Source organism: Hyposmocoma kahamanoa, unplaced genomic scaffold, assembly GCF_003589595.1.
Source record: "Hyposmocoma kahamanoa isolate Upper Pololo Valley unplaced genomic scaffold, ASM358959v1 98263, whole genome shotgun sequence".
Lineage (NCBI taxonomy): Eukaryota > Metazoa > Arthropoda > Insecta > Lepidoptera > Cosmopterigidae > Hyposmocoma > Hyposmocoma kahamanoa.
Window position 1 is genome coordinate 979,671 of NW_020655550.1, and position 12,221 is coordinate 991,891.

General features: G+C 36.7%; 1 protein-coding gene across 1 annotated transcript in view; it reads left to right on the forward strand.

Annotated features, from left to right (window-relative positions):
• The window catches only part of LOC113238804 (neuronal PAS domain-containing protein 4B-like), a 77,170-nt gene extending 65,390 nt beyond the window's left edge, over positions 1-11,780 (forward strand). The window contains exons 4-6 of the mRNA XM_026475645.1: positions 7,894-7,955; positions 9,196-9,285; positions 11,544-11,780. Of these exons, the coding sequence (XP_026331430.1) occupies positions 7,894-7,955; positions 9,196-9,285; positions 11,544-11,780 (389 nt within the window). The remainder of the gene's footprint in view (positions 1-7,893; positions 7,956-9,195; positions 9,286-11,543) is intronic.
• Positions 11,781-12,221: the final 441 nt, after the last annotated feature.

Sequence of the window (12,221 nt, forward strand, 5' to 3'; positions counted from 1 at the left end):
TGTATGACAATTCTTAATCCATTATAGCACGTCCCATACAGTTCCAGAGCGGTCCTTGTCCAAGCGTCCAATGTCGCTCGACATGAACAGTTTTCGCGGGCGGCAGAAATAACTGGCCACCAGATTGACGAGATACATACCATTAAGGGCTAACGAACATCTCAATTTAGCTAACCACCTGCATTGAGGCTCGGTGGCTTTAAAATAAACTCACTTTAACATTTCAATGGAATTTGGCGTTAGAATAGCTAGCTTTTATTAGCACGGCTTAGAAGGGCGGCGACGAGGCTTTATTTATAATCGAGCTTCGACTTTTGAAAAGCTGCGGGAATACCAATCCATGACATTAATATAAACACTAGAGTAATACTCAGACGATATTTAAGTTCGAAAATATAGTAGTGGATTCTCGTAAATAATTTTATGAAAAATCCCCCATATTGCGTATTATATGTTGGATATATAGAGGCTCGTGAAAGAAGATATAACAGCAGTGTTATTCAGATTGTATAATTTTCAGGAGCGGTAAGTAGAGAAAACATTGTCAGTACATTATTTAAATTTCAAATACAGAACCTACTATAAACAGTTAGATACAAATTATAATATTGAATACCAAAAAGTTTAATATTCAACATCATACACACCTTTTAAATTCTCACGACACTATTACTCAAGCTAATCATATTCTGGTAATTAAACATATTCCGTATCCACGTGGTAATTGGAAATATTGCCTTTGAGGTTATTGCATTTTTTTTCAGAGTTCTTTTATAGTCATACATTGTATTTTTATTTTCTTTTTCAATATTCGAGCTAGAATTCTATCGGTGTAGTAAACGCTATTTGGTTCTCAGAAAGCTCTTACTTTCTTATACTAACTAACCCGCCTTAATTAATTTAATTTAATGTTAATACGAGTAAATATTTAGCTGGATTTGGATGTCGTATTTTCTAGGAATTTTTGTTTGAAAAATTGCGCTAATCAGTTTCCCAAGGTCTGATGATGGGAAAATTTCTTGAGAGATCAAATCGTCAATCCTCATTGCTCTGGTAAGAGATAAATGGGCGCCACATTAGAATTGATTAACCGGAGAGCGCGTGCGTTGAAACGCTCGCCTGTGCCTCCGCATCGCTAATTAATAAACGTAGTGATTATTGCTCGTTGCTGTAATTTGTATGCGCCTGTAGGTCATGCTCTTATTACAATTGAAGGTTTAAAAAATAGTTTAATTGTGAAAGGAAACCGACGATACTTTAAAATGTATACGACCCAATGCAAATCAAAACTAATATATAGATTTCTCACGAAAGTCGTTAAAAAATAAAAACAAAGATCTGCAACAAACACATAGAAAAATTCGTAAGGTCTGCTGGTTCGTTCCGTAGCTCAGTTGGGAGAGCATCTGTCACGGTATGCTTGAAGACGCTGGTTCAAATCCCACTGGATCGTAGGATTTTTTCTTAGTGTTCTGTCTTTGTATTAATAATTACAACAAACTAGTGCAATAATTTCAAAATAATTATTTTTATAAAAATATCGTGTAGTTCAATAAAAACTTAATAATTACAAAAGTACAAATTGTTAAATCAATCTCGGTTGTTGTCAAGTGAAAACGGTTTCTTCTATTAAATAAAATTAAAACATCTCAATTTATATACTTACTTAATTAACTTTATAAACCGATTACAAGAACATGTTCCAACAAGTACCTCCTTCCCAGGTTGTCGAATTACCTTTATAATGGTTTCCGTGTTAATATTAAATTTAATGTAACGGTCTAATTTGTAAAACTATACTACGGCGTAGAGACAAATATTCGCCACATTAGAATCAGTTAGGTGCTCGCGTGAGCTATTTATTCTGACTGGGACTAATGCCTCCGGCGGGTCCGCTATTATATTTGTATTAGTGAGATGGAAGTAAGTTTTTCAGGTAGATCTACATTAAGAGCTCAAATGGAAACTGTATTTGTACGTTTGCCTGCGATCTACAGATCGATACAAAATATACTTAAGATTATTTGATTTGGAAGCTATGTCACAATATCACCTGATGTTGAACGACGATATTAGAGTTCAAATTAAATCAGGAAGAAGTTCAGCTAAAATCGGTCTAACTTTCACAAAACGAAGCATTCTATTTATGCTAGAACTTTTATCTTACCTGTCTAAAATTGAGACGTAGAAATTAATTGTACTTCTTGACATTACTTCACAGTAGTAAGTTATCATCCACGCAGCACTAAAACAGTACCGTGGCAGCGTTGATATCGCGCACATTACCTGGCGGTGTACGTCCATAGCTCTTTCCCTAAGTGAGAGAGATATTCCTCGATTATCCTTGCAGTTATTTCACTTTGAAAGTGCTACACTCATTTTGTTAGTCGCTTATGAGTATACGACCCCAGGATAGGAGGTTATTGTTGGCGCGAGTTGCATAGATAATGCTTGCAATTTGTATATAACTCGTTGAAATTAAATGTACAACTTTTATACATTTAAATGTTCAAGACTGCGATTAAACATCACCTACCACATAAAATGATAGCAAACTTACGCAATTATTGTGTAAGTGTTTTAGGCTTACCAGACGCCATGCCAAGAACTAATTTCTTTTAATGTATTCAAGAACGTTGTTTTCAGGCTCTGGGAGACAATTCTAGTGTGATATATAAATGTTACTGTGGAGATCTACATTTCTCTGCAGTGATAATACATGGCGAATGTCGATGGCAAAGGTTGTTTATTATTCACAGAATCTCAGGTTATACATGATTCGACCCTCAGAGAGACAAAATTTGACAGATTTTGGTAAGGAAATCATTCCACGACATTCAATTGTTAATAAAATTTTTTTCTAATTCTATTGATGATGCATTATTTATTCACAATCGAGCAAATGTTGCAATGTCAGAGATAGAGAAATAGTCCCGGGTGATGTTATCATGTCATATCTAGTAAAGTTATTTTGTCATGTCAGTCTCTTCTATATCTCGTATTATGAAAACATAAGCTTTTTCATATTATATTTGACTCTTATAGGGGAAAGTGCAATCGCAATCGTAACCTGTAAGCTAAATTCCATAGACAGCACGTTATCAGGCCAGAATGCAATATTAAAGGTAATAGCTGCAAGAAATACCATCAGTGACTAAACGCAGACTCACTCCGCGACCGATGCCTATCTCTCCACTGCGTTTGTCAAGGAACAACCTCTTTAGAAAAATAATTATATATCGAGTTCTTAGGTTTTCTCGATTGTTACACATAGGAAATAAAACTGTTTTTCCGGATTTAAATCGCGTTTATTTGTTTTTTCAAACAAACCGACATTTCGGGCCCTTTACAGGTCCCGTGGTCACGGTTGGCACTAATTATATATTTTATTTTTTTCTCTATTGCTTTCAATTAATTAGATAGTTTTGTACAAAAGTGTGCTCCAATTTTTCATGTGAAACAAAAATTTATAAAGCAATAATGATGTTAAATATTCAAAATTAATTATATCTCTGATGTAAGTAAATTTAAAATATTTAATTAATCTTTAATTTCGTTCAGAATCCTAGGAGTGCCAGTTCATAACGCTCATCTACTTGTAATATATACGGCCTCAATTCCTTTATCATTTCAGCTACCAGTCTTTCTTGCCTACAGAAGTTTGTCTGCTGCCACAACTTATCAATATTCTAATCCATCCTCCACCAAACCCCTTTGGAGATAGTTTAGAAAGTGTAAATCCCTTACACTGTATGGTGGGCCCATTAGAGAACGGGAATTATTCTATAGATATCTTATCGACATAATCGGACGCCCGCTCTCGGTTATTGTTTATCGTTGTTTCCTAGGCCGCCGGTCGAGAAAGTACCGATCGGTAGAAGCGATTAATTATATCGATGTTTGTCCCCTAAGTGCATGCAATGACATCGATTTTTAATACTATTTCGCCGTGGGCTGTGATTCGTTTTCATAGTAGTCTAGAAATGCGATTAAAAACTGAATGATTTATTAGAGATTAGAAATAAATTTAATGATGTAATTCATAAAACTAACTGCCTACGCACCTGATATATGGATTGCTAAATAACAACTCGTGGCTTAATAAATAGAATAGTGAAAGTAGCGCCTTATTGGTATCTTACAATAGTAATCCCTATGGAACTTTATCCGCTCACACGATGCGCTCATCCTAGCGATAAATGGCGGCTATTTGGTTTCGCAAATTAGAAAAGGATTCAGTTTAAATACAAGTTTTTAAAAATAAAAATTAATATTCTGCATTGCTAAATAAATACCCTCCGTACTACAACAAAAACATCTCAAATAAAATGCAGCAATACACCGCAAATCCTGCACTTAAAAAGCACTAATGAAATTTTTGGTGTACTTGGGTAAATATGATAATATTCCGTTTGAGTGGTTCTAATGTTTACCATGAAATTACTCCTTAAAGTATAGTTTATAAGCATTTATATTCAGGGTAAACTTAACAAACGCTACTTACGGTATGTTTTCAATAAATAAACACCGACATCACCAAACAATAACACACACGATTGTCGTGACGTATTTTTGAAGTTGTTTATTTTTTTAAATGACAGACACAGGCATTAAAAACTTTATGGTTTGCTAGAGTAGTTACCGAAATAGCAATTAGTATTAGTTTTTTTACCTTAAACACTTCGATATCCGATAAATCGGTATCATCACCGGCACCTCTAGGTGTGGTATGCTTCCAGAGACGCATGAATCGCGTGAGCGGTTATATATGGTACTCATTCTTCTCTTTGGATATTACAAAAATTGTTGTTCACTGAATCATGAAATGCTAATTTTAGAAATATTTTCATTTACTGCGCTAATCAAAATACAAGTTCATAAATATCTCAGACAAGTCCTTTTAACATGTAAAAGACATTTAATTACAAATTATTTCCAACGAAAGTAGCTTTACTAGTTAATAGAAATTACCTCACAGAAATTACAACACAAATGTAAAACAAAACCAAGTAATAAAATGTGAAACACATCGTCTTAGTCGTACACATCAGCATACAAGCAGTTATGAGAGATATCGGTACATTGTGCAAGAACACAATACTCTACATAGAGACGCAATAAAGAGATGTGTATCACCCGCCGCGGAGTAGGCCGGCCCAAATTATCGATTGTTCGTATTTTGCCTATCATTTGTCGTTATGACGCTTGTGCATTGGTAGCTCTATCAAGTCTACTGTGGTGGTCTCAATCTCAATTTGTGTAAAGATTTTAGACAGTTTTTACATAGTCTCAATTCTAAATCTAAATTTTGTCAAAAATAATTTCAAATTAAAATGCTCGGTCTTATTATGTATTGATAAAATATGGAACAATAATTATGGGTTTATCTCTCATTAACACATTTTAGATAAACGTTGTAGTGACTTTAATCTTTCGTTATTATTTCTTTAATAACGTTGTTCCTGCCAGAGTAGCGTTCTTCGTGCTTCTTTTTTCTATGTAATCTCCTAAGCTAAATTTAGGAATGCACAGTCTCCCTACTTTTATCTGGTTTACGGGCTTATACTCGGTCTTTCCTTGTATCACATTCTAGCTATCTTTCCTTTTATGATTTCATACAATCAGACACTCCCCATTCCATCATCGGACCCGTCGGCCAAGGAAAGCCCTTAACGACTCTGATGACCCTATCACTCTTGCCACTTTGAAGGCCAACCAGATCGCATATTAGGACATCTCCACACGCACCAACCGTCCTCGCCGGCGAGGTCATAGAGCCCCTCATTTCAGCCCGTACACTGGTAAATTATCTCCTATAGCACGCCCTTATGGCGGAAGTCCGCAGTAGCGGCCTGAGCCGAGGTTAGTTTTAAGTTTAGTTTTTACTTTATTTTAGGGGTTATGAGCCTTCAGCTCGCGCGCCCTCTCTTCCGGTGGCGCAGTCAAGGCTATCAACGGCCAACTGCAAGAAAAAAAAATATCCTTCACAAAAATCCATCTTCGGAGGACTAGACGTAGGCTGGGTTTTCACCTCTGTGTTGTGGATATTCCAAGGATTCGTACGAAGAGTTTCGCTTCCACATTTATAGTGAACGGCCAAGGAGTGGAATTCCCTGCCTGCAGACTTATTCCCTGAGCGCTATAACCTGGGCTTTCTCAAGGCGAGGCGATTATTTTTTTCACACTTATTTTTATATAAAAAAACTCATAGAAAAAAGATATAAAAGAACTCACGAGATTGCTCAAAGCTCTGCTTTTCTTCACTCCACATTTCTCTATTTATGGAGTTTATACAGTTATCAATGATACAGATATTTGATGTTACGGTCGTGATCAATGCCAATGAGAATTCGGTTTCGTTCAGTGCACAATTCCTCTAACAGTCGGCATTTCACATAGTATCATAACGCGACGATTTCTTGTCATCAGATTGCACCGAGCCACATTATGTTGGTATTAACTGTTTTATGACGTACATATGTATGTGGGTGTGTAATCTCCAGCTAAAATTACTATATCTTATTGTTACGTATTAGGATTGTTAATCAATCGGTACGCTCTGTATCGATCGATAAGTAACAGAATATTATTTTAAGGGTTCATCCTTGAAATCAAAGTATGTGCAACAAGTACATTTTGAAAAATCTTAAATCTATGTCGATTCGAAAGCGTCCATTATCGTACGTTTATCAGACTAACAGGTATTGCGTGAGCATTAACTATAGAACTTTACAATGCAAATTTTTGGTAGCCTTTACAATATAAGATCGTAATACTCATTACCATACACAATCGTTATTAAAATTTATTTATATCAATAGATATGATCAATTTAAGTAAGGACACTAATAGAATTGCAATCTCTATAATACTTATAGACAGTGTTGGGCATTTTCTGTTTTTGTATGACGTCCAGAGAAAGTTAATGAATAACCATATTCACAAGTCGGCAAATAATATTTAATAAAATGAACAGTTCTGGCGAAAAACACCCTTTTTTTAAAGATACTACTCCCAAGATTTAATGAAAAATCATCTGTTCCGAAGTGCCAACTAATTTGTTTTCATTTCTGTCTTTGTGTCGTATTTGTTGGGTGTGATATGAGTGTTATTGTTGAGTATCGTCTTGTATGTGTAATTTAAGCTAGCTGGCTATACATGAAATGGGAATGGAAAACTGTAACCTGTCACAAACAACCCTACGTTCCTACCTAGCCTAGCCCTAGCTACACAACTGCCTCCGTGGCCGAACGGTTACTATGCTGGACTGCCACGCAGAGGTCCCGGGTTCGATTCCCCAGCCGGGAGAAATATTTGTATGGCCTACATTTATTTATCTCGTGGGTTATATGTTGTGGTCTATGTGTGTACCCATGGCACCTGCAATACAGGGTTTCCCTAGTTATTATTATTATACTCTACTGTATACACCTAAATAGATAGTAGTGAAAGCCTGTTACCATGCGACCTAAGGTAACAGACAGAAGTTAGGAAGGATAAGGGGTGCAAGGAGTGGAATCTCTCACCGCCAGTCTCACAGGCTCACAAGACTGATCAGATAAGCTTACGGCTAAAGGGGTCTTGGCCGCAGTGAGAGGATACTGTAGTCAGGAGAGTTTCGTCAATGACACAGCGTTGATGTCTAGATTCAAAGAGATCTTTCTTTCTAAAAACTAGACTATCAAACGAAAAAAGCAGGCTGGTATTGCACATTGCTATTCGGTCAGTGCACTGCCGAGTAGTCTATCATCGTCACGTGTTAAATTTATGTCCGGTCAGGTTGTCTGTTCATGTCACGTGAACGTGAATACTAACATTTTGGTCGAGTAAACGATTAATATAAAATATGCATTGAATTTAATGAAATTAAATGTTTATTTTTGTTTGTTTCAGTTTTCAAACGCTTTGACATCAGCCAACAACCTTCTACAGCGCCTAACTTTGGATTTTCTAAGGTACATCGTATGTTTTATAAGCTGCGTCATACTCCCGGGCAAGGGTATTCTCTACATGTAAAGAGCGAACTAGGTCGTAGTCCGTTACTCTGGCTCAATGCTAAGGAGCTCACGTGCTGTTGTATATATTCTCAGACATGCAAGTTCCCTCACGATATTTACTTCAAACTACTTCTAAATAATTACATGCACTCATACTGTGTTTCCCACGGTTTACTACCGAGTGCCTACCAAATAACTTATCCTTTTCTTTTCTTTCATATGGCTTTATTCTATATTCCAGAAAAGGACGAAAGTAATATTAACCTAAAACACTAATTCCCACTGCATAAGCTCAATATTTAATGGGTGTGGCCAGTGGCAACCACTTATTAACTTTGATTCTGGGGATTTTAATCATAAGTTGGGAGCTATTTTTCATATTAGTATTTATTACTATCGTCTTTTATTTGTTTGCTGCTTAATATTTTTAAATGGATCGGGTATGTATGGTAATTTTTTTAAATGTAATCAGTCAAAGAGTTGAAATATTGATAATAGAAATTGCGCTTTTTACCTTTACGGTACTTACACAATCTTCGAATATAATGTGACTTGATCGAGAACTATGGCAAGAAATCCGTATGTATATATATATATATAATACGTATCTTCTTTTGAATACTCATACTTTGTAGAAATGTATTGTTTATTTTCAAATAGATTACACATTTTATATCAGTAATAATTAAAGCCAAAAATTCAATTCCATTTCAATTCTTTATAGGTAGAACTAAAGTCCTGTATATATCAAAAGCAACAGCTAAGGCTAATTTCCCTTTAGAAAATAATAAGAGAACGTATCCACGTAGTTTATGTGACAAAACACGCGATTGTGTCTGTGCGGTGCGATTGCAGGCGATTGTGTGGCGATTTAATTTATTCGGTACATAACTCAGATGTATCGCGGCCCTGGCAAATAATAGAATCGAGAGCAGAATGTAACATAAACTCATACATAATAAATATAGGTATTACCTTGCATTATACAAAGCATTATTTATATACAGGAACGTGTTTTTGTGTGTTTGACTTGGATTACTTAGTTGTGGAAAATATTTTGTGAAGCTAAGACAATACACTTTTATCTCAATCTTACCACAAGTCAGTCACTGCAACCAAGTCAGATAATATCATTGGAAACCATACATAGGAACTGACGACCATAATACGTTGCCTGAACTGTTTCTGGGATTGGCAGGCACTCAACGGATTCCTGATGATGATGACCCAAAACGGCAAACTGCTATACATATCGGATAACGCCGCCGAGTATCTTGGACATTCGATGGTGAGTAAAGTTTAATTTATTCTTTAACTTGCTTGTACAATTAGATATACATAAATTCACCCATTGATATATCTACCCAAAGGCTTCACACCTGCCTTAGTACGAATTGCCATAACGGGGTCCCAAACAACACAAGTAATGGATTTTGAAACCTTTTGTACAATTTCACGAATTTAAAAATAAATTTTTAAGTTTATTGAATGTCACGATGTTACTACCATGATATAGCCGGATCTAATACATTTTTTCTTAGTGTTGCAATGTTTGTTATAATAATTATTAAAAACCAATAATATTTCACTCCAATTAGAATTGGTCGCAAAATTAACCAAAGTTGTATTAAGTATTTGGAACTGTCTGTTCTGTTTTATATTATAATCATTGTTAGAATCTAGTTACTATCCTAAAAGGAGATCTTAGTGAATTACTGCAAAAAGTTTCCTCGTTGAAATCAATAAGAGCGGGTGCCCAATTTTTCTCTCTTAACAACAAAGCTTGCCGGTGGGCCGCCCGTACCGCTGACCCCGAATAGTCGCTCGTTAGCCTGCGCCCGCGTCGATAAATTAATCACTATGTTTTATTGTTCGCCGCTCGTCGCGTACCAACACATACAGGTTGTTCGCCACGCTGAAAGGCTTCATAAACTTGTGTAGATATATACTTTATAACAGTAATTACATCATTATTTTATCAGCTACAAAATGTCGTGTTCATCTCGTTTAGGCGTTAAATAGAAGATTCTTCTGGTATCTCGTTGATATAAATCAATTGACAATCAAAAGTACAGTCCAACGAATTTTCAAGACAATAATTTCAAGATGTTAGAAGAAAAAACGTAGCTTTTTATATCTGGCTAATTCATTACCTTCTCGCAACTAACTCCGCCTGACGCTGCCTATAATTACTTCAACTATCAGTGAATATTTAATTGCTGCCTTTTGTATAATAAACAACCTGTATATAAACATTTTGGCGGCCGGCCCGTGTGAAACGGCGCTACCACAGATGTACACATAATGATAGCTAGTCAATATATTCAAATTGTGATTAATAGCACTCGAAGAGTGTTGGCACAATGCCGCGATCAAAATTGGTCTATGCGACGACCGTAACACATTGATCTCTGACAATAAGGGATGCGTGAGGGTTACACATGGTGCTCTTGTCAACACACGTCATTACTTCGCCATAACAAAGTCTTATGCCAGTACTAAAAACAGAGATAGGTAACTTGGTTATTTTCAGATTTATATATTTTACGAGGAATAAAAACTATATCTATCAGAGAGCTGTATATAATGGTATCATAAAAAGCTTAATCTTATCAAACCAGTATGTTACCAATTTTTGTTTTACAATGTTTCCGCTCAAACGGCCCAGTAAATTTGTTTTGATTGGTCACTGCGAGAGGTCTGTCAGATCGAGTTAGATGTCTTCGATAGGCCCAAATGTCATGGTTGACTACATCCGGGTTATAAAAAGGTAATGTTTAGTGGAGGAGTGGGGCTAGGCGAGAACGTATACTCGGTATATATTAGTAATTAATTTATAAACGTGTTGTTACGAGGCTTATGGTCGAACTATAAGAAGGACAATTATACATGCAGAAACACGCACAACAAGTCAGAGACGTGTAGACGTCTAAGCCTATTATTCCCGTGAATGTTGCCCCGTTATGGAATTTGCGGGATTTTTTCTTTGAATGAGTCCGGTTAATTGGACATAAGGGGATTTTCCTTCTGCATGGGACAAAAATGACTGCGACTTGATAATTGTGACTTCGAAAAATTCCAAAATACAGTAACGGGATTACATAGAAGTACAATCTCATAAATCAGGCATTTTCTACAGGTACGGTTTTTTACCTAAATTTGGTGACAATTTTTAGTTTTGTGTTTTAAGTAAATATTATGAGTTGGTATTATATTAAAAATTCATTCCAAAAAGAATATCTTACCTGCCCTTCAAAATATGAAAATAAAATTTTGTTTGATCACCAAATTTGGACATCGTGACCAAAATTAATACATTGGAGAAAAAACACAAAAAATATTTAATAGCCATGTAGATCAGTATATTAGATGTTGAGTCTCATACAGCTAATTGCTTGGACCTTCTGCTAACAACTGATCCAGAGCGATAATCTATGATAAGGATGCCTCACTGGGTACTTCCGACCATTGTCTAGTGAAAACTGTATCCGTGTACTTCCCACCCGATCGGAATCCTAGTAGTATGAGACGGGTGTGGTGATACAGGTTGGCAAATTGAGACAAAATCCCTGGAAGGCTGGCTTTTCTTCAGGAGACTCGTCGAGCTGCACTGATGCTGTAGTCGAAGTTTTGCGTTTGTGTATGAAGTGTTACACACCATACTCTGACGTACCCAATGGTCACCACATACGCTGCATAGGAGCCAAGCTTGCCTCTTATACAGCAGGTAGCAACTCCTTTTGGTCCCTAGCCAAAGCGGCCGAAACTAACCACCCCTGCTGAAGCCGGACGGCTCGCTGACCCATACTGCGTAAGGGAAGGCGAATCTTTTTGCCTCACTCTTTGCGGAGTTCGCGTCTGGATGGCGCAGGGAACCTACCACCTACCTTACCCCCGGCTGACTGCACTATGGCACCAGTACGCATACGCCAAAAAGGGTACTTAGATCTCTGCGGAGTCTAGACTTGGGCCAGATGGAATTCCAGCAATAGCCCTACGTAATTGTGCGCCTGAGGTATCTCCTGTTCTCACACGACTATATCGCCTCTCACTAGAGACTGATGTAGTGCCCAGGTCGTGGAAGCTTACAAACGTGCAATCTGTGCCGATAAAAGGAAGCAGAGCTGACCCTGTCAACTATAGACTTATCTCAGTCACTTCCATTCTATGCAAGACTGGAATGAAATGGAACTTGTACTCAACAACCGTCTCCTGTCGCGCCTT